Source organism: Tauraco erythrolophus, chromosome 5 (genome assembly GCF_009769465.1).
Source record: "Tauraco erythrolophus isolate bTauEry1 chromosome 5, bTauEry1.pri, whole genome shotgun sequence".
NCBI classification, from domain to species: Eukaryota; Metazoa; Chordata; class Aves; order Musophagiformes; family Musophagidae; genus Tauraco; species Tauraco erythrolophus.
The window spans coordinates 2396565-2419162 of NC_141469.1; the positions used below are offsets into that span (position 1 = coordinate 2396565).

The following is a 22598-nucleotide window of genomic DNA, read 5'->3' on the forward strand; positions in this document are numbered from 1 at the left end:
TGCCTTTTCTTAAAAAAAAAAAAGGCAAAAGAAAGCTATCTACATATTAGTAAATCCTTCTCAGAAAATTTCATCGTATAGCTTTTTCAAACTGAGTTTCATGTGAGTAGTCCTAACTGATGAGACTTTGAAAGACGAGGTGCTGGTGGAAACAGCAAGTAAAGGTGAGGACGAGGAGCTGTATTTTGGGGCACTTATGTTTATGAATCAAGGCAAAGTTAACTTTGTCCCAGTTTATTTCAAACTGGGAGCAATATGTGCTCTTCCTTCCATGTCTTGTTACGCAGCGGAGCCTGCCAGCGTCTACCAATGGTGTGCACGGGTTATTATTTATTTTTATGTTTTTGATTTAATTAAAGTCATAGTTTGTGTGCGTATGCGTGTGCAGAAGGTGCAGTGGGGCGTTACTTTTTTTTCCTTACATCTCTTGCAGGGTAATACCAAAATCAGAGCTGGTGTTTTTCAGCTTACTGGAGCTGGAGAGCAACTGAGGGCTTTCTGAGTGCTCCTTCTGTGGTTACAAGTTGGAGATACGGTATTTATCTCCTCGTTCTCAAGGACTCCCCCAGAAGGCTGTTAGGCACTTCTAAACTGGAATTTCGGTCCTTGAAAATCTTATGTGTAGGCATTTACAAACTGTTAGAAATGGGAAATATGTGCTTGTGGAAAGCTCAGATGTTTTTCTCCCTGTCTTTTCATGTACTGGTTTTCTTCAGTTTTAGCTTGATGAGTATAATGCTCCTGTGCAGGCGGTGTTCCCAGAGGCTCTCGACACATGAATGTGTTACCTTACTGCAAAACCTGTTGTTTAACCAGTACCATTAGTGATGAGTTCAGTTTCTTCTTTTTTTTTGTTTTTTCCTTAAGTTTTCATGACAGTAATTTTGAGCTTTGAGGAATGCAAAAGGATTCCATAGTGATAGAGTTTATATGGAACCCGCTCTTGACTATGAACTTCACAGAAAGTAAAACTTTTCTTTTTATCTTTTTTAAATTTTTTTTTGTGTAGCTGCTTACAGCTTTCATCAGTGCTGTTGGGTAAAGGTTGGTCTTGATGGTCTTAAGGGTCTTTTCCAACCTAAATGATTCTATGACTGATTGAATTACTGGCTGTAGAAATACATACTTTTACCTCAAATTTGTGTTTAATGTTGTGGAAAAGCACTTTGCTTGTACTGTTGACTCCGTGTTTAATTCCTGTTTTGAAATGTTTGCTGTCAAAAGATTTAAGATTTGCCCCTCGGCTGGCAACTGGTTTCTCATTCAAGGAAGTGAGCACCAAGGACCAGAAAGCTTCCAGAAACCGTGGCAATGAAAAACTTGCAGAGATGCTCATGTTGCCCCTTTTGCTGCCTGCGGTACAAGTAATTTTCCATTTCTGGAACTCTCTTGAAAAAGGCTTTTTAAAGTGCTTGTCACTCTCCTTCCCTTCACATTTATCTTCCCCAAAGACCTCAAAATAGTTTGTTGGAGTGCACTTCGCTGATGGGTTTAAGCTCACAGAGGCACTTCTCATCCTTCTAATGAGCTGGCTGAAGACGCTAAACCAATGGAAAACTATTAATTCCTTTTTGGTGGGATTAGGTTTTTGCTAATTCAGTTACCTGGTGTCATTTTGTAGCGACAGGAGGGACGGTGTCGGAATAACAGAAGCAGCAGGAGTGTCTGGACGTGGCAAAATGCAGAGAAGAGGTTTTTTTCTTTTTTCTCTGCCAACTGGCAGTGGAATAAGCTGAGCTGTGTCACCAGCCCTGCCCTTCAGACTGCGTTGGGCTTTGTGTGGGCGTTACTACCTGTTCTCGTAGTTGAGTTCTGGCTGTTCCCCTGTCAGGGACTTGGTTCTTTCTTGATGAGTTTGCTGAGGTCTTGGCTTGTCCTGGTAAACAAGCGTGCGCTTCCAAAAAGTCACTGATCAAATATGTGTACGATGAAATGGAAATAAACCGTAGCCAGCAGTGCACCAGTGCTGCCGCTGTACTGGTAAGGTGGGAGGTGGAGGGCTGCGGGGCTGAGTTTGAGCAGAAGGAACGGGTCTGCCCTGGAATAACGGAGCTGTGTGGATAGTTCGGGCTGTAAGATAGAATCATCAAATCACAGAACGGTTTGGGTTGGAAGGGACCTCAAAGATCATCCAGTTCCAACCCCCCTGCCATGGGCAGGGACACCCTCCACTACACCAGGTTGCTCAAAGCCTCATCCAACCTGGCCTTGAACACTGCCAGGGATGGGGCAGCCACAGCTTCTCTGGGCAACCTGTGCCAGTGCCTCACCACCCTCCGAGGGAAAAATTTCTTCCTTATATCCCATCAAAATCTCCCCTCTTTCAGTTTAAATCCATTGCCCCTTGTCCTATCACCACATGCCCTTGTCCAAAGTCCCTCTCCAGCTTTCCTGTAGCCCCTTTAGGTACTGGAAGGCTGCAATAAGATCACCCCGGAGCCTTCTCTTCTCCAGGCTGAACAGCCCCAACTCTCTCAGCCTGTCTCCATAGCAGAGGTGCTTCAGCCTTCAGATCATCTTCGTGGCCTCCTCTGGACCCGCTTCAGCAGCTCCATGTCCTTCTTGTGTTGGGGACTCCAGAGCTGAACGTGGTATTCCAGGTGGGGTCTCAGCTTGGAATTGCATTTGGAAAAAAAGAACAACTTTGGCTAATACTTTGCTTTAGAAAACATGGAATTGATGGAGTCATTGATTAGCTATTTGAAATATTCTTACAAGCACAGAGTTGTTGGGAATGAAAAAAATACCCAACATACCAAGAAAGGCATTGTTCAGTGTGCCAGTTGTGTTTACTACATCGCACTGATGGCCGGTCTTAATTGCTTCCGAATTGTTTGCTTTTATGCCACAATTGTTTTCCCTTGTTTTTCCTTCTCTCTTGGTGTTTGCAATGTTCCTGAACTTCTGCAATTAGCTATTTCCATACGGAATAGCTGGGAACAAGGATCATTTTCAGAGGAGGATTTATGCATGTGTTAAGTGGCGTGGCTTTTTGATCTTGAAAAGGTACAAGAAGCATTTGATAATTTTCAGTCAAATCTTTGGATTTAGGACCTCTTTGTGGCAACGGCGTTCAGGACAGCCAGCTAAATCCTACGCTGTATGTGTCCCGAGAGATATGTGGTGGTTTTGTATATTCTTTGGAAAAGCATAAAATATTTGGGAGCGTTTGTCCACCGAGGGGCCGCCTAGAAGTTGCAAGTGTGGGAGTAGATTTTTGTGCCCGAGGCTGATGGAATAAAGCTACTTGGTTTTGTTGGAGAAGTCAATAGCTGCATTGATGCCACTCGAAGTCTTTAGGGAGCCATAAGAAGGATATTGCTGCCAAAGCTATCCATAAGCTTCTGACCCACAAATCAACCCAAACCACAGGATATACTTTGTGATGCTTTTAGCATTTGTCAACTACCCCGCTTCCGATTAGAGTTGAGCTGCAATGAACTTGCTGTTTGTTTTGTTTTTTAAGTACACAGAGAGGGAGATGGTGGGTTATATATCCAAATGCTGTAGAATCTGTTTTCAGCTGTGACTGAATAAAACTTAATTGCTTTTCACAGGCTTTTAAATTTTTTTCTAGCCTCTAAGTTTCATGGTGTGGGATTATCGGGACCCAGTGCTTTGCTTTGTCATCTCTGTGTGTGTTGCTTTTTCCAACGTGGCATTGCCTTCCCTTTCACTTCACTGGCACTTCTGTGGCAGTAGGGTAGTGTTGGCTGGCACTGTTGTAACTTCACCTGCTGCAGGAACGTTCCTGAAGAGAGCCCGTGATGGATGTACTGGACTGCTGGGAAGGACTGTGCTGTGGGAAGGTCAGCGTAGGGGAAGGATACTGAAAGCATTTGGAAGGAAAAGCTGGAAAAGTCTTTTTTGGGGTCTGTACAAGACAACAAAGGGCAAGAAAATTATCTTTCTGTCAGTTATCAGGGCGTTCTCTTCCAGATTTAGACATCTGTTGCATTTACCTCTTCTGGAAGGAAATACACTGAATTTCAAATCTGAGCAGGGTGCTATAAATTTCCCTCCAGAGTTACAGTGCATTGTGACTAGATTATCTAAAACCATGTGCGTGCAGCTTTTCTGGACCAATTTCCAGCAGATCATGAAGAAGTAACCACAAAGTTAATCTTATATTTTTAAAAATAATTTCCCAGAGCCAACAGAGTGGTTTGTCTGCATGTGGATCTGTCAGACGCTTTCCCAGGGTCAACATTTTGGCGAAGGGATTTGAAAGAAGGGAATGAGACCTGGGGATTGGTTCTCTGGAGAGGCATGTATCTATGCAGCTTAAATTGTTGTGGGTTTTTTTTTGATAATAAGTATTAAATGACTTCTTATTTCTGAATTAGCTTGTAGGTGCATGCCTTCCAGGACCTGACACCCAGTTTTGTGCAGTGTGGTAAAATGTGTTGTGCATCTCAGACGTGTTCTGTTTAATCCAAGGCTTTGCTTCCCCTTTCCAATATGTAGCCTGAGTCAGCAGACAGGGAATTCATGCACATGAGATGATAATTTTGTGTTAATAAGAAGACAGTCCCCCACGGTGGATTAATGAAAGTAACAGTAGTTGTTTCCTTGCAAATATATTTTGAAACTTTTAAAAGACTACTTGGGAGTGAAATAATTCACTCTTCTCTTGCATTTTTCCTGTTTTTGTTCAGGAGAAAGCTGAAGAGAAGGTGCAGCTTTTTGGTACGTTTAGGCCTTGCTCTTCAAAACATTGACTTTGGGTGCTCTGATGTAACTTGCAAATGTAAATGGTCTTTCTTCCTTTGTTCTGTCTTTTCCCATTCATCTTGAAATCGAGCCGCGACCTTAGCTTCTTGTCCCAACTTCCCTTCTGTGGTGATGTCTTTCTTTTTTTTTTTTTTTTTTGTGAAGATACTTCTATCTTGTTCACTCTCTTCTCTCTTCCTTCTCCAGTTCACAGCTGTTCCTTGGCAGGAATCCATTCCTTTTGTTATTCTTACATACCTCGTGTGATCCTACCCATATTTCAGTTGGGTTTTATTTGAAATGTGCTTCTTTTCCACATAATGTTTTTTTTTTTTGGTTGTCTGTCACTGCCTTTAAATTGGCTAGCTTACCTCCAGAGTTGATGATTTGTTTCCTACAGATATGAGCGCTCCTGACATACGAAATCTTCATCTCTCCCTCAGTCAAGAAGAATATCTTGCAAATAAAAACTCATAATGCCTGGATTTGTTGTCTTTATCACAAGTCTAATTCCTTTCTTTATGACAAAGGGAACAAATAAGCTTAAGTAAGCTTTGGTTAATTCCTCTTTTGCTAAAAATTGAGACATCTCATATCTAATATAAAAAAAATTTCTACTCAGTTAATGACTGAGTGGGTTTCCTATGTTGACCTTAATAAAATAACCCATATTTTGTTTTGCTGGCTGGTGTTTTAATAGTGTTTTTGCAAGCTTCAGTAGCACAGGCCTGATTTCGCTCGAATGGAGCAATTGTTCAGGACTTGCTGAGTGTTCTAGATGCAGGAATCAAAATGGCATTGTTACGTCTTGCCATACTTTGTGGCAACAAAATACTCGTTTTTCTAACGCTGGAGTCTAACTTTGAACAAAAAACATCATGTATCTTTAATGTCCTATTGTTAACTTCTGTGGTTGACAGCTCTTAAAATTTCTTGCTGCAGTATGAGTGGAAAAGAGGAAAAATCGTTGTATTTTAAGTCACCATGGACCAGTTGAACTGACTGTGGACGCAACTGTCAAATGCACAAGCCGAAATAATTTCTGAAGAAGTGTTCTCCGATGTGTGTAGGAGCTGTGGTTCCCCCTCAGATGCTTCAGACAGGTGGATTTTCCTGATATCATACTTTGTCAGATAGTTACAGGCAGCACGTAGAAGATTGTGTTAAATATGGGTGATGTGTAAGAAGTATCGGTGATGAGAAAACGCGGTGTATTTTTGGAAAGCTGTTAGATTATTCCTTGCTGCCTCCTGTCTGTTTCTTCTTCCTGTTGTTCTCTGTCTTCTTTATTGCCTCTGATGATTGCTCTGTTATTTCCTGAATTCAGACCCCGTTTTAGCTATTAATCACAGTGTAAGTAGAATCTTCGAGGTTTTCCGTCAGGTAGTTGCCGAGGATTTCTCATTCACCGTGCTCATATCATCAGCCTATTTTGCATGAGGGTTACAATAAAAGACAGCCTTTTGTCAAGTGATAAAGTCATTCCTCCCCCATTAAAATTTAGCGAAATTTCTCCTTTTTTAACTTGGCCTTTTTCCTAAACTCATTAACAGATGGCTCTCTTTTTGTTGTGTTTAAAAGGAATGCAGATTCTCTTAAACTGTTTAGGTAGTCTTTTTCTTATTTTTTTTTTTATTTTCCCCAAATGCTCTGCTGGGATTTCTTAGGTTGCATGACTAGATTTGCTTTAGTCATTCATAGAGCATTGATTTTCAAAAGAGCTAATCAGCATTTTGGGAAACCATCCACGTTCTGAGGCGTGCTCTCCAAGCACTATATTTGGTGTCTAAGTAAGGATCTAATTTGATCCTAGAGCCAAGCTTTTATTGTTGCAATTTATCATCCTCATCGGCTTGGAGATGGCTTTCTGAAAAGCTCTGCTTCCTACTTTCTTAAATGTATTTAAAGGGCGTGACTGTTACCAGCAGATATGGTTTAGGATGCAGAGGGTATTAGCAATGTAAAGACAAAAAGAGAATTTAGCTGAATATAAGGAAGTCTCAGGAGGAAGAGTTTGCTGTGGAAAGTAGCGTGTACCTTTTGTATGGACACTTCTGTCTTTGTTTTGTCAAATCAGAAAAGTACTGCAGTAAAGAAATGACAGGTAGGCAAATACTGTTAATCACCTGCTTTATTTATTTGATGTGCCTCCCCTTTTTCTCCTGCCTCACAAGTGGGATGATGCTCTATGGGACTGGCAGCGTGCAAGGCTGCCCGAGGCAAACTGGAGCTCCCCAGGACACTTCAGAGTATTTTCAGTTACTTGTTGAAAGATCTTCCACTCCTTCCTGTCTACTTAAATGGTTTCGTAAACCTTTGTTATGGTTTGAAGTGGGGGGGGGAGGTCCGGGTGGCACAAGCTGCCCATCAGACCGGACTCCCGTCCCCCTCGGGGTTTGAGCCAATCGGCGCCTCTGCGAATTGCCCTATTTACGTCGGACAAAGGAACCGGAAAGGTGTGCCTGTGCCCAGGAGCGAGGAGAGGGGAGAGGGGGGCACGGCCCCCGCTCCCGGCTCCTGGCCGGGCCGGCGGCCTGGCCTGGTCCGGGCCGGGCCCGCTCCGTCGAGGATGGCGGCGGCGGAGCCACTTGGGGAACTCGGGGAGAGCCCCGCTGCCGGGGCGCCCACCGGGCCGAGTTCACCCAGACAGGACTGAAATCTAAGAGAAACGGCCACACAGCTAAGAGGTCAGTGAAGATGGAACGGAACAACGTGTGCCGCGGCTGAGTCCCCCTTGCGAGCGGCCCCTTCTAACAAACAGTCCTCGGTGGAGCAAGCAGAAAACCCACTCGCAACCAGTGGATGACCCACGTTGGAAAGAGATGCCTAAGCCTGAGACTATTGTGAATCATGGGCACAGGTAGAGACACTTTTACGCATTTTACGCATTTTACGCATTCAGAGTCTGTACGGAGACGCATTTAAGGTCGACATGACGACCCACGCCGGAGCACATTTAAAGTTTGTTGATGACCCACGCCAGAGCGAGTGGCTGCAGCTCCTTAAAAGCCCAGGACTGGTAAAGCCCGCACTTGGGGCAAATCCGATGGGGTAAGGATTTGCCCCCCAGCGGGCAGGATTCACGCCTTCGCCGTGAGTAGGGGATCCGCTGGAGCAAGGGACAACGGTGTAAGGACTCCTTTTCCTTTAAGAGAAGCGGCAGTAACAACTTGGAATGAACTGACCTGCACTCCCCCATTCCCTGCCCCCTGCGCCGCTGGGGGGAGGAGGTAGAGCTGGGAAGAAGAGGCAAAGGTGGGGGGGAGTGGTGTTGGTTTTAAGACCTGGCCTTGTTTTCTCGTTATTCTCTTAAGTAACCGTTTTTGTGTGCTTTTCTCTTTCTAGGTAGCTGTTAATAAATAGTTTTGCATTAAGAAAAAGCCTCTTTTGCCCGGGACCGTGGTTGGTGGGTGCTCTTCTGTTCCTGTCTCGATCCTCAGCTCTTTTATTACATTTTTCTCTCCTCTCCATTTTACTGGACTGGGAGAGCTGCGTGGGTTTGGTTGCCGGACTCAGCCTAACCCACGACAACCTTCTTCCTTCATCAGGATTTCCAGTATCTTTTTTTAAACACAATTAGATGTGTTACTGAAAGAAATAACCCAGACTTGTAGCTTTATGTATTTCCTTATATTTTTTTTTAAATTTGCTTACTTGCAGCCCTAATGGCACCTTCTAGTTGTGATTTCTGATAGTCTGTGGATGCTCGTCTTCTGTGGTTGATTTGTTTCCCCTCTCTTGGTGGATTCACTTTGACTGCCAGGCCAGGACTTGAATGTTATTAATTCCCTCTTAAAAAGGAAAAAAAAAAAAAAAAAGTTCCTCTCTTTCCTTACGTTTTGCATGATGTTTGATTTGACCGATAGTGCTTTTCATGTTTCCTTGCATCTGCATCACATGTGCTGTGTCATCATCCCTCCCACATGTGTCACCAAGCGTTTTCCTTTAGAACATAATGTTTTCTTGGAGACATCCGTGTGACAGGTTGGAAGAATTTTCCCAAAAACACACAAATGTTCTTCCTGTGTTTACTCTTGGGCCTGTTGTCTTCATGATGGATATAAAAAAATATCAGAGGGAGACGGTCTGAGCTGGTTCAGGTGGCTTTTTAGTGAAGAGTTTTATGTATGGAGAGGGTAGGTTTTACAGAAGAAGTGGAGTGGTGTCTACTGAGTGATTTATTACGTATGTTCGTGCATTAAACTGGGCTTGAACCTTCGTGGAAACTGAACTTTGAAGCGTAACTGGGTGAAGTTCTGACTTCTGTTTGAATTCATGCTGTGCCCGCCCTTTTAAGCGAGTTAATGCCAGTTGACAGAAATAAAGGTTTCCTGAGAAAGAAGGGAGCATTAATGAGAAAATAATGCTGTTTATTTTGCAGAGAGCTTAATTAATGACTGAAATGATAAAGATACTGAGCTCCTCAGTGGTCCGTAGGAAAAAAACGCAAGGCAGTTGTAGAGGACGGAATACTTTGTGTTCACCTTCTTCAGAGCTGCAAGTAGCTTGCTCTTTGAAAGTAGTAGTACATGAATATTATGATATTAGAATCTGCAGAAATAAATCTGGTTTTGACTATGCCCCGCAGTTCCCTGGTGTGTCTGTGGGTGCACGTACGCAGTAAATGGTGGTATTAAAATAGTCAAGGAACCTGGCTCTGATGGAAAGAACCCAACGAAACAGCCAAGACCAGTCCTCAGCTTTCTGAAATATCTGACTTCTGTTTGTCTTCACTCCCCAAATTTCTGTCTCATTACAGCGTTGCGTTTGCCTCAAGGTAGTCAGTGGATACCTGGGAGCGTGCAGCAAAACATTCTGGATAGTCTTGATTGCTCTCGAGTAGCAGGATTTCAAATGGATGTCAGAGGACAACACGCGGAGTTACTCGGGTCTCTGCTAAAGTCATCCTTCTTGCAAATTGAAGTGAAAACTTGTTTCAACTCATGTTTGTTGGTTGTAAAGCTCTGGAAAAAGTCTTTGGAGAAACTTGGGAGCAGCAGCAATGCAGTGACGTTGATAAAGCATGCAGAGTGTTGGGAGGCTGCGGATTTTCTACTGCATACATGTTCCGGTTCCTCTGCTGTCTGGTGTCTGCCGGCTTGTCTCTGCAAGTCCATAGGGCATGCTGGGCTGAATGTGGACCTCTGTCTCTTCTCATCTAAGTTTTTCTCTGCTGGATACTTGAGTATGCTTCTGTCTTGTGTTCCTGGCCTGCCCCTCTCCTTGCACTGCTGTTAGTCCTGCAGAGGATAACGCTTGACGTTGAGTCACTTCCGCACCAGTTGGCTCCTCTGGGAATTGGTTTAATTGTGTTGTCGAGTGCACAGAGCTCTGGTAGTATCGAGTGAGGGCGACTGTGGCTTGCTTTGTTTATTTTGAGGATTTTCCAGGAGATGTAAGTGTATTAAGTGAACGTGTTATAAATGAAAGAAGGGATTTTATTTTGTGTGTGTGCGTACCGAACCGATGTTGATTTGCTGGTTACGGGATGGTGTTGCTTGTTCCTTGCGTTAGGAATTGTGATTACTTGCGAGAAGGGTTGCATCCAACTGGGCAAACAGCAGGAACACGATGGGTGGGGTTGTGGTAGACATGAGTGTTGTAGCCTAACACCTCCCCCTTGTTTATAGGCACATTCTGAGCTCACAGACTTCTGGAAAAACGGAGGTGGAGAGACGTGGAGAAGCCTGTCTCGGCTAGCAAATGGTCTGTGGCCACCTGACATCTTTGTGGATTTGGCAGGGCAAGTGAGTGCCAGAGGGAAGAGTTCAGGGGCTGGTTTCCAAGGGCTGGTCACCTGTCCCCTTGTCACATAGCTCAGCCAGCAAAGGTTTGCCTTCAGCTGTCTTCTGGTGCACGTGACAGCATCTGACTTCTGCTGGACAAACCCCGCGTTTGCTTCATTTCACTGACTCTAAAATGTGTGTATAGAGAAGGGAAAAAAAAAAGTATTTTAAGAATGTGGACGTGGACGTGTTCTGACAGCTTTCAACACTGGGCGATGATGGCTGGGACAAGCCAAAGTAAAACCATTCCTTGAGGCTACCTTAAATAACTTTCTCCTTACTGGATGTGAATCATCTGATAAACTTCCACGCTTTTAACATGTAGAGTCTTGTGTGTAATGATACCTGTGTTTTTTAGGAGCTATTCATGAGATGATGACTTTTTCATCTGCCTCCCCTCATACCATCATGTGTGGAACTCCAGTCAATGAAGGTAGCTGTTTTTCTGACAAGGGGAAGCCAGATTTTAGTCCCTGCTGTGATGGGTAGAGAATGAAAAATCTCATAAAAACACCTTTTTCACTGTCTACTACTTAGGTAGAACGAGGCACTACTTCAAATTGATTGTAATGGTAACGGTCACTGTACTCCTTGAGGAGCATGTTTAGGTTGCAAAACCTACAGACTTTTGCCTGGTGACTTTTTTTTTTAAAGCGTGGTGTTCAATACTTTAGAAAATGATGTTTGATACTAAGCTTTTTCCTTCCTTTCTCTTCTGAGAAGATCCCTGGACTTTTCTTGTGAGTTGTGTTTTGTCTCTGTTACGTTGGGATTTACTTATTGATTTTTCAAGGCTGACTTTCTTGTTAAGCCGTGAAGCTCAAGGACCTGGGGCTTTTCGGGGAAGAAACAGCTGCCCACATCTGCAGGGAAGTGGCTGCCATGGGCAGCAGAAACACCTGCCAAGGAGGGGAACTTGGCTCCGACTCCGTGGGTTGTAAAGCGTGGCCCCGGTCTTGCGTAGACTTGGCAGCTGGCCGTGGCTTGGGCAGGCTGTAGGTGACTTAGATCACACAAAGGCATTCCTTCTAAAGTGGAGGCTTCTTGATTACCAAGTGCAGTCTTATCTTTGGGAAGAACTATTTCTTAGGCACCCTTAATTTCACCGTTTTTAACTTTGGTATGTCTCGTGTCAGTGACTTTAGATGTAGTAGACCATTTAGGTTATTTTTATATCTTATAATAGCTACACAGGGCAACTTCATCTGTGTGCCCTTGACTTAAGTATTTTCAGTTACTGTTTCCTACAATACAGAGTATAAACCATCAACAACATGTGTTCTGTTTCTGTAGGAATGACTCTGTGTCTGTGGAAATTTTTCAAGTCAGTGCAACTGATTCTTCCTTAATAAACAACAAACAGAAGCAAAGCAAAACAAAGACCCTGGGCCTGGAATTTCTTTCTGACCACCGTCTTAACTTTTGGGAGAGCAGCTGTCCTGGTTTCAGCTGGGACAGTTAGCTCTTCTTTTTAGCAGTTGTGTAAGGAGTTGACAGCTCTTAAATCTTTGGTTGGCTTCTACTTAGTGATCTCGGCAGAGTTGGTGTTTCCCTCCATGTGAAGAGAATTACACTTTTTACAGCTCAGTGTTTGCGACAGTTTTTGTTAGATGGCAGTGCTCTTGAGAAGTGTGTTGCTTTCATTAGTGTTCAGGATAGTACAGTGACTATATCTGAAGAATTTACACAGGAGGACGTTTCTCAGGGTGAGAGCTATCAGTTGGTGCACTTAGAGTCTCTATGTGTATGCTTGCTGGCTTTTAACTCTCGGGCTGTGTTGAACAGCCTTCAGATACCTCTTCACTGTGACAGAGCACTTGAGTTTTGTGAATTTGAGTTGGCTGGACTGATAGCACCACATCTTATTTCAAACCATTAGCCTGCTCTGGTCAAGGAGTTTCATAGTCATCTTCCTGGGAAGTAATATCAGGGACCAGTGTTTGAAAAATTGTCTGTAGTTCTTGAGTAGCTGGGCTCATGGGTTTCTCAGCCCGCCCCAGAGCCTGGCAGGAGCTGTTGTTTCTCTGGCCCATCTCACCTGTAACCTTTCAGCGTGGCACTGAAGCTTCCTTGGCAGTATTTCTCTGTCCTAAGGTGGTGGTTACTTGATTTGTCGTCAGACCTGCTGCACGGTGATGTGCCAAAGGAATGCAAGGTTATGGAATGCTTGCTTCCTGGATTCTTATATTGGATTTGCTACCTCCAGATTAAAGTGAACTGACTGAGACAGGCTTATTTTAATAAGTAGGAATTTAACTGGAAAATAATTGACTGACTAGTATGGTAAGAGTGGAAGACAGTAATTCCTGGCTTGCACACGGTCTCTCTTCAGAAGAGACGTGTTGTGACTATTCAGTTTTGTAAACAGAAATGCTCAATTTAAATCTCGTCAGTGTGGATTTTGAACATGTCCAACTGCATTTTACCTGCCTTGCTTCTGATGCAGTGATTGTCACAGGGATAATGCGTTTAAATGCTTCAACTATTGATTTCATTTCCAAAAAGGAGCTTGAGCTTTCAGTTTCATTTTTATGTCGACGTTGTGGCTGTTGGAAACAAACAGAATCCTACCCTAATGTGCCTATTCTTAGCAGGATGTTATAATTTGAAATCCCAGATGATTGTTTGAAGGCTTGAAATGTTTGCTTTTCTGGAATTTGATTCTCGCCTTTACTGTGTTTCTGTGTATTAGGATTTAAAAAAAGGTGCAGCAGGACAAAGAAGACAAGGAGGTACAGAACTAAAACTTGGAGACTTCTCTGGTAAATTTACTCATTGGCCTTTGGCAATGAGTCGCTGCCTCAGTTTCCCTGTGTCTAACAAGACGCTAATGATGCCTACTTCAAAGGTACTTTGTGAAGATGAATTAATACTTGCCTAGGCCTTTGAAGATGAAAAAGCAGGAGCTGAAATATGAGAAGTTTTCATGCCCCGGGTAAACGTTCTATGTACCGTCTTGAGTTTGGCTTTTTCAGAATCTCTTGACCACTTGGAAGTATTTTGGAGGGCTTATTCCAGTTGGACCGTGGTGGTAAAGCTTTTGGGAGACATGACTTGCACGTTCCCCCAAGAAAAGAAGGAAAGATGGTATCCCACAGCCTCAGTGTTATGTACCAGTTAGAGCAATACAGGTAGCAGGTGCACCCTGAAATGGTGCCGCTCCAGTGTTTTCTATTTATTTTTCCCCAGGGCGAGTTTCTGTCCTTTCCATTGTTTGATAAAACCGTCCACTGATGAGCCCTGTGTGAAATGATTTCCAGTAATTGCAGTGCTGTGCCTTCAGGTAACCTGAAAGGGTTTGGAGGAGCAGTGCTTTCTGTTTTCCATTGAAGTGGAATGCGTGTGATGTTTTAAAATAAAATCTTTAACTCTTGTAAAAAGCGTCAGCTTGGTATGTGATGTGCAAGCAGTTGCGGAGGGGGAAAAAAAGATTTTTAGTTTGTCCCATCTTATCCAGGGTGGCGTCTCCTCTTCTTCCTTTTTGCCAGTGGCATAGTAGTTGCTTACTTGGTAAGTTCTGCATTAGATTAAGATGCTGTGATGAATTGTCAGTGAATTATGGGCTAACTTGGTCTGGTTTTGTTCACTCAGGAGGAATTTGGGGAAGGCTGGAGCACTGTCGATAATTGAGTGGTTCAGATTGTGGTGCTGCTGCAAAATGGATAGATTGGCAGCCTGGGAAGAGGCAGGATTTGGACTTTGATCTGCACCCGTATGTTTGATTGTGAAGCAGGCTAGATTCAGGACAAGGTTTTTTGCTTGTCAGTTTGAACCATGTTAGACACAACAGTAGGTGAGAGCTTGAGGTTAGTTCTGTGGTAAGAACAAGCTGTCAAGTCTTAAGTTTTATGCATAAGGAGCCTCAATTTCCTGATATAACTCAAGTTTCCCTGGACATGCAGCAGATTGCATAGATAAAAAGCTCCATCAAAAGGCTCAAGTGCACGAATAGCTTGGGTGTGAGGAGGTCTAAGCCAGGCCAGCCCAAGTGCTTCTCTTGGCTTAAGTAGCTCCTTTACTCCAGTTCAGAAGAAGCCTATCAAGAGTTTAGGCTGGATATTTAGCTGCTTTCATTGGAAAAGATCTGCCAGTGCTGCGTTTCAAGCTTAAGTGAGTTGTTGAGGCAGCTTGGCAAGCGTGGTGTAAGCAGGACGCTTGAAAATATTCCTTTCTTCTGCAAACGTCGTCTTGCCAACCAAAGACAGGACAGCCTGCAGAATCCGCATCATTAAAAACCCTCCCTGTCAGCAGATGATTAGATAAAACTGCAGCTTTGGAGGAAATTTGGTGTTCTTGCTGACGACTGAGTTGTGACGTCTTGGTGAAGCCAAGCGGCGTGTGGGCTCCTGCTGGGGGAAGAGCTTCTTGGAGCTGGGAGGTACCTCTCCCTGCCTTCCAGACTCATCCCAGCTCAGTGAGTCAATTGCTTGAAACACGTTTCCTGATTCGGTGTGAGGTCGAACTTCATCTGGCACGGCCGTAGCTGTACTTACCTACAAAAATAGAAGGGCATAATTTACTAGAAATGTTGGACGTGGGAGGGAAGGGAGCAAAACGTCCTTGGAATTGCAAGAATTGCGTGAGAAGTCAGTTCTCCTTGAAAGACTAGAAGTGGGTTGTGACAAACAGTGGGGGTGATGCAACGTGTTCCCCTTTTCATGGCCTTTTTATGTCCGAGGCAAATGGGATCATTTCTGAGGGTTTCTCTGTCCCCTTTCACTTCTGCATTAATGCGATGTTTCGAAACCGAAGGAGAGGTCAGAGACTCTGAACAGGGAAAGGCAGGTGCTGCTTGGTAGCTCAGAGCATTTTAAAATCTCAGGAGAAATGGCTCACAGATAAAGCTAATGCTCTTTTGGAATGTAGGTGAAAAAAAGAGTCATGCTTGATCAAGACATGTATTATTGTGGATATTATTGGCTTCCTGACAGAACTCTCAAGTTATTTTTTAAAAGAAAGCTCAAGGAGTTGAGGAAATAGACCTAGAAAAAAAGGCTTTCTCCATCTGTCACATGTAACAGATGGACATAATAGGAAAAAAAACATTATCTATTTGTTTTGTTGTTTTTTTTTTTTAAGATGCTTTCATCTCAGTGTTGGGAATCATAACGTGGGGTAGCAGGAATAAGATGCTGCTGTGCTCAGGGAGGAAGCAGGATTACTTAGTAAGGTAACCATTTGAAGGGATAATTAAGTGATGGTGCCAAGGCATAAATAAATGAGGAATTTTTTTGTTAAATGATAGGAGAGCTTCTGAACTAATAAGGTGGTGGAAATAATGTTTGCAGCAGTGATTTCAAGTAGGCTTCCCGAGAGCCAATGTGTCCTCCCAGGGTTTTGGCTTAGAGAAGGTGTATTAGATTTTGAGTCGTCGAACTGCTGTTGATGTTGAGGAGTGTCTGACCGTGCGTGTGCTTAGCTGGCTCCACATATGGTGAGCTGCATAAATGCATGGAATTGCGCTAGTTTATTGCCCAAATGGCAGGTATTTCCATCGCACGTGAGGACTAGCAGCCTGCGTTTATCCCGATGACTTGTCCTTTTGGATGGGATGCCCACCTGCCTTCTCTGCAAGAGCATTTCCTGCTGTCTTAGGATGGCTGTGCTGAGTTTGGGAAGTAGTGGACAGAAGGGTGGTGGAAGCAAATATGGGATGGCTTATTTAGAGTAGTTGATGAGACCAAATCACTGGATATTCTGTTTCTAGGAAGGGGTTAGCAGGGATTAAGTCATGCCTGCTGATTTTACAGCATGTTGTGCGTTCTCCGTTTCCTTGACCACAGAAGATCTCTGCTGGGTGTTCCGCAGATCTGCCATGACTTGGTTTGTTACCTGGCAAGTTCATGATCTGGGGTGGGTGCAGTGTGAGTTGCTACCCAGAGTTTTCTCCAAATGAACTACTTGGTTTGGAGACTTCCTTCACCATGCTTTCCTTGAGCCTTGTTCTCACACCCTTATCCCTTCTGTTGGCTTACTCTTTTTGCTGAAATTCAAATAGTTTCTTAGTTTAGTTATTGTATAACCTTTTTCCAGTTACTGTTCCGTGTGTTTCTATACCATCTCCTCCTCCCGAACAGATTTTTGTGCGGAAGCTTTAAGCGAGTTGCTGCCTTTTGTGATGTGAATCGTCTTGGTAAGCCCTTTGCATAGGGCTTTCCTAATCATGCTCCCAGAGCTCCACGCACCTGGCAGTAGTCTCTGGAACGAGCTGGTAGATCTTGCTTCGGGCAACTCCACCAGACCAGTTACAGCAGTTGGGTTTCTCAGTCTTCATCATTGTATGAAAATGACAGTATTGTGAAAGAGAAGCTGATGTGCGTTAGATTTTGCAACCTGATGGAAGGAGGACTAAAGTTTTAGGAATTGGGGATTGTGTGTAAGTGGCGGGGAAGAATCTCTCGTTTCTCTTTCTCATGTATGAGGAGTGAACGACCTGAGCTTTGGAGCGATGCTGAGTCACAGAATGTCAGGGATTGGAAGGGACCTCAAAGGATCATCTAGTCCAATCCCCCTGCTGGAGCAGGACCACAGATCACACAAGAACGCGTCCAGGCGGGTTTGGAACATCTCCAGAGAAGTCTGTGGAAACCTTCAGTTTGCTTTTTGTTGAAGCGTTGAGATTTGGTTTCCCTCGTAGGGAAGGTATGATGGAGAGAGAAGACAATCTTAGGAGCAAGTTGGGAAGTGCTGTGCTTGTATTTAGCAGGTGCTGGTTTTCTTCTGCATGCACTGACACGCGTGGAAAGATAATGATACTTGTGTCTCTTGCTGTTTGGTTGGCGTGAATATGATCTCGTGTCAGCCCTGCCCGTGCAGCCATATAGCAAAGCATTTGCCAGGTGTTTCGAGTTGTATTTTTACCCACCACGTGGGCATAGGGGCTATAAAGTGGATATATTCCAGAAGAGAAAAACTTGTGTCTCCTAAATAGTCAGTTAAAAGAATTGGGATTTTGTTTGGTGGGGTTTTTTTTTCAGTTGTTTTTTCTTCAGAGTTGGTTTGAACCTGGTCTGGCAACAAATGCAGGTGGCTGGAGGGGTGGAAGGTGAAGGCAATTCCCTGAGCCGCATAAGCTTCTCACTCCCACTGGGAGGCGATTTAGATTGAAGATTAGAATCTGGTGTCCGTGCCTAGGGTGAAATGCAAACGACTGGGTGCATGTTAGCAGTGGCCTGTAAGAGAATATATGGAAGCCATATGTTTCCTCTTCATATTTCTGGCTCTTACTTGCATTTAGTAGCTGACCGCACTGGTGGTGTTTTGGTGTCCATGTGAACGTACGTGACTCTTCACCTGTACCATCCTGTGATCCCTGGTAGTCCAGCTAAGTGCTTCTTCAGGAGAGTTGGAAAACAGGATTAATCCGGAGGCCTGTGGGAAGGGGAGGATGCTGCTTGCTGCTCCCTCGTAGCAAGGGAGAGTGAGAGCAGGAGCGGGTCCGTGTGAATCTCTCACCAGCTGGACTTGTGGGATCCGTCCAATATGCCAAGATGCACCTGCCCAAAAGAACTTGGGGAACTCGTTCTTGATCTCCACTTCCAGAATGTTTTCTTCTTCCGTTGCTCTTGTTCAAGTCTAAACTGAGCCTGACTGAACTGTTAGGGGTTTTGTCCTACGTGTGGCAACTGACAGCTTCTTGATCACCTGTTGAGTGTTTTGGAAAGACCAATTTTTATTGTGTTCTTCAGTGCTCACTGTGTAGCTGCTATAGCTGTTGGCATTCAGGGTTGTAGACACGAGTCATCTTCATTTATTTTCTGTTGATGGCTGTAAGGTGGCGTGGTGGGAAGAGGAGATGGAGGATTTTTAGAGTGCTCCAATGTGGCAGTGTAGCTACATCAGCATTGCCCCAAAGATAAGCTACGACCCTTGCCAGTTCAAACAGGTAGTTCATGTATTTGGTGAACTGGGGAGAATCCTTATGCCCACTAACAGAAATTTCTCTTTGGTAGAAAGGTGGTGAAAAATTGGCTAAGTATTTTATGTAAAAGAATGAGACCTGAATTGTGTTTGTAATGAAAATTCTGCTGTCTAGGTTTCAGATCTTTCCGTTGGAATTCAGAGCTCAGTTTTCCTTTTCTGACATCAATCTTTTCTTAGCTTGTACACTAAAAAATTCACAAAAACTGGCTTATATGGCACTTTGCTACAAATACTGAATTTTACATGTCATGTTTTTGATATGTTAGGGGTTCATGTGCCATCCAGGCCCACTGCCATCATTTAAAATTTAAATGCCTTAAATTTTTTCTAAGTCAGTTTGTTTTTCAAATAAAATTAGAGCTAAGAAGGTTATTTGTATGAAAGTTTCTACAGATTTTATCCTTATTTCTCACCTGACTGGTGGACTGAAAGGTCTGTATACTGTGAAACCAGTGGAAAATGACGTAGTTTGTGGAAAATGTGGAATTGTATCAGTCTTCAGCTAAAGTGTTTGTGTATTTTTGAGCAACTGGATTTTGAAAACTAACTTCCTCAACGAAACCAGATACTGGAAAAGTTACTTTATGTTGTTAGGGAGGATAGTATTTTGAATCAGCTAGGCCTGCAGAAAGCACGCTTTCCTAAGTAATAACAAACAGCTTGTTTTTGGGGAATGAATAGTGACTACTCAACACATGATACCTGATTGGAAAAGGCAGGGACTCTGCACAGACTTAGTACACTTGTGCAGGAGGGACTAGATTCTGTGTCTCATGACAGTGGGTGTTGCAAAAAGAACTTTTATTTCTTTTTTTTTTGTTAAAGAAATAGTATCTTTAATTACCATGACAAGCTCTGTGACTGTTCAGAGGAAAGAAGGTTTCTGTTTGGCTGGGCTGCTGTCCTTGGCAATGTGGCTGTCCAAATTCTGGAGAAGGAAATATTTTTGGTCTTGTTGTTGCCCATCATCCAGTTTGCTGATAGAGGGAAGGGAATCTGACCGTTCCCAGTTATCTGGCTGGCTTTACAGAAGGGTGAGCAGATGAGAAGGCAGGGTACTAGTTAATTTTGCACCCCAGTTTTCATTCAGGATCTTCGTTCGACATGAAAATAGGCAAGTGGGCAAAATGTTTAAGGTTAATCCTGTGCTTACGTGTGACTTGTCCACGCCTTTCTTTTTCCCTCCCCGTTTCCGCAAGTTCTCTAAATATTTTCTCTCCCTTTGGCAGTGGTAGTCGCTCTTCCAAAACCTTCAAACCAAAGAAGAATATTCCAGAGGGGTCTCACCAGTACGAGCTGCTCAAACATGCCGAAGCCACGCTTGGAAGCGGTAATCTGCGGATGGCCGTTATGCTTCCAGAGGGCGAAGACTTAAATGAATGGGTTGCAGTTAACAGTAAGTCAACTCACCTTATTTTTTTAAGAGGGCTCATACTTGTGGGAGGACAACTGTGTGCTCCTCAGGCTCTTCTGTCCTGCACGCACCGCTCTGCTGCGGCTGGGAGAGGTCAATGTTGTATCCTTTAGAGCTGACAGATGTAGAGCGTCTCACCGAGACAGAAGCTCCTTGGTCTCCTTGTGCCAAAAATACGTTCTCGTTCACAAAATAATTCTTGTTCTGAGTGGTTGAAGTCTGAGCACTTGATCCCAAACAAGTGGTGAAGTAGGAATGTCGCCGCTGGTTTTAGTAAGTAGCCTGTCAGTGCCGTGGTAATATGTTTAATTTGGCTCGTTTTCAGCTGGGGTTATTACCCAGTGGTACAGTCAAGCGTCTACAGGCTAAGCATAAAACTTTAATTTAGGTAAGCGTGAGGGCCAGGTCTAAAAGATGCTCAAGACTAAAGTTGTGTGCATGACCTGGCCTCCCTTTTGCCTGAAACAGACCCCAAGATGGATATTTGCGGTTTTCCTAAAGTTAGTTCCTTCCTTTTGTTTCTACCAAGTTGTGAGCCTTTGCTCTGCTAGGTCTGATGTCATGATTTTGACTTCCTCTAGAGCTGTTTGTCCGAGCTCCCTCCTTTCAGGCCGGCTCAGGCCCAACAATGACACCCAAATTAGTGGTTTCTCATTGCTTGACCATGTTTCTTCTGCCTTCCTCTCCCTGTGCATAAATTTACTGCCTGCCTTCTGCGCTGAAAGAATGGATTAACCCGAGTCTTACGCTCCGTAGCCCGTGTGGAGTTTTGGCTGCCACTAACTCTGTGCCCCGTCTGGGTATTTCCTCATCTTTTGTGGCTTTGGCTCGGCGCGCTTCCGTGATTTTATGGTAGTGATTGTGCACTGCGGTGCTGAATAACTTTTGCTCTAGATAAATGGCTGCTGATTTTTTCTATGTGGTTCTGTCTATTTCTTCTTGCTCTTTGATCATAGAATCACAGAACGGTTTGGGTTGGAAGGGACCTCAAAGATCATCCAGTTCCAACCCCCCTGCCATGGGCAGGGACACCCTCCCCTACACCAGGTTGCCCAAAGGGTCATCCAGCGTGGCCTTGAACTCTTCCAGGGATGGGACAGCCACAAGGTCTCTGGGCAACCTGTGTCAGTGCCTCACCACCCTCTGAGTGAAAAATTTCTCCCTTATATCCAATCTAAATCTCCCCTCTTCCAGTTTAAAGCCATTGCCCCGTGTCCTGTCACTAGACACCTTTGTAAAAAGTCCCTCTCCAGCTTTCGATACGTTTGGGAAGTGCGACTGTCATACTGGCTTCAACCTTCCGGTTCTTAATTAGCCACACAGTGCTCCGGTATTTGACTTGCCACCGCTTCCAGGGCATGTTGAAATTGCTGACACCATTCTTTATAAAACTTTATTTACGTTGTGTTGCAAAACTGTCTAGAAAAAAAGTCAGCCCATTTTTATGAGTCAGCATTACTAAAGATGCTTCATGCATTGCTGGCATCCTTGCCTTGTGGTGGTTCCTCCGCTCCATGGCTCCTCTTTCCTGTGTGGCAGGGCTGTTTTTCCCTTCCCAAATATATCAACTGCTACATCAGCTGAGTGGCAAAAGGCAGCCAAGCGCTTGGCAAAAGAGTGGGAGCTGCCTTTTGCTAACAGCTGTGTTCTGTAATGAAATGGTCCTCTTGCATGCCTCCTGCAGCAAAGTGGGGGTTTAATTTTTTTGGTCAAGAAGTAGTTAACTGATTACGTGCTCCCTTCATTTACAACATCCCTCTACCACCCCTAGTAGCAGTTAATGGTAGCTGTGAGCCCCTTCTATTGATGAACTAATGAGGAAGTCAAGTGTGTGATTTCATGTCATTGATTTCACCCTTCACGATCCTGAGAGCACAGGTACGAATGTGCTTTGCTTTTCTCCTTCTTGTTCAACTCTTAGCCTTACTGATGTCTTATTATTAATAAGTTGACTTACATGTGGAGTTTTCAAATATGTTTTCAAAATGAAAAAGAGGTGACAAGCGTAGAATTGGTTTGTTTTGAGTTTCATTTGTAATCTCGATGAGAAAATTATAAAATTTCAGAAGTACCTCTTGCCCACACCTTTATAGTAGAACACCAGACAGTGTGCACTCTTTGAGTAGAAAGGCACTTGGAAAAAATCATCTAAACCTTTTGAAACTGAAGAACAATGAGTAAAAAGAGGAAATGAAAATACACAGAGACACTGTACAGCTTTACAGATGTTAGAAAGGAGGTTCTTGCGTTTTTCTTGTTTGTCACAGGCTGCTGGCTTTGGATGAGTGGTGTGTCTCTTGGCCTTTGGAGACTTGCAAGTGTGAGATTCACAATAATCAGTCATCTTGTCGAAGTCTGGGTGGCTTTTTTGAACATGCTTGCCTTGAAGGAGACATTGGGCTGCGGTTTCTATTTGGGAACAGGGAATGGAAACTTAATTAGCAGTTCTTGAGTACACTTAAGAAACAAGGGCTGTACTTCTCTCTGCCCTCAGTGTTAAAATGTTGTTTTCTGTTTTCTGCTTCTGCTGTGTAGGAGGAGAAAAAAAACTATTTTGTTGCTGGGTATGATCTGCACTAGGTGCATGTCATACCATTTTGGTTTTTATTTTTTGGCTTCCCTTTTTTGGTACTCGGCAAGTTGCGTGATACAGTTGTAGCTTGTATCCTGCATCTGCTGAGGAGTAGCTGTAACTTGCTGCCACTATGTTCATCGAATCTTTGATGTTTATTCTCTGGAAAAATCCGTGAGGGAGCTCCACT

At 43.8% G+C, this 22598-nt stretch overlaps 1 protein-coding gene across 1 annotated transcript in view; it reads left to right on the forward strand.

Moving 5' to 3' along the window:
- Positions 1-22598, forward strand: part of MOB1B (MOB kinase activator 1B) — a 38804-nt gene that overhangs the window by 3162 nt on the left and 13044 nt on the right. Inside the window, exon 2 of the mRNA XM_086611687.1 lies at positions 19652-19818. Within this exon, the coding sequence (XP_086467813.1) occupies positions 19652-19818 (167 nt within the window). The remainder of the gene's footprint in view (positions 1-19651; positions 19819-22598) is intronic.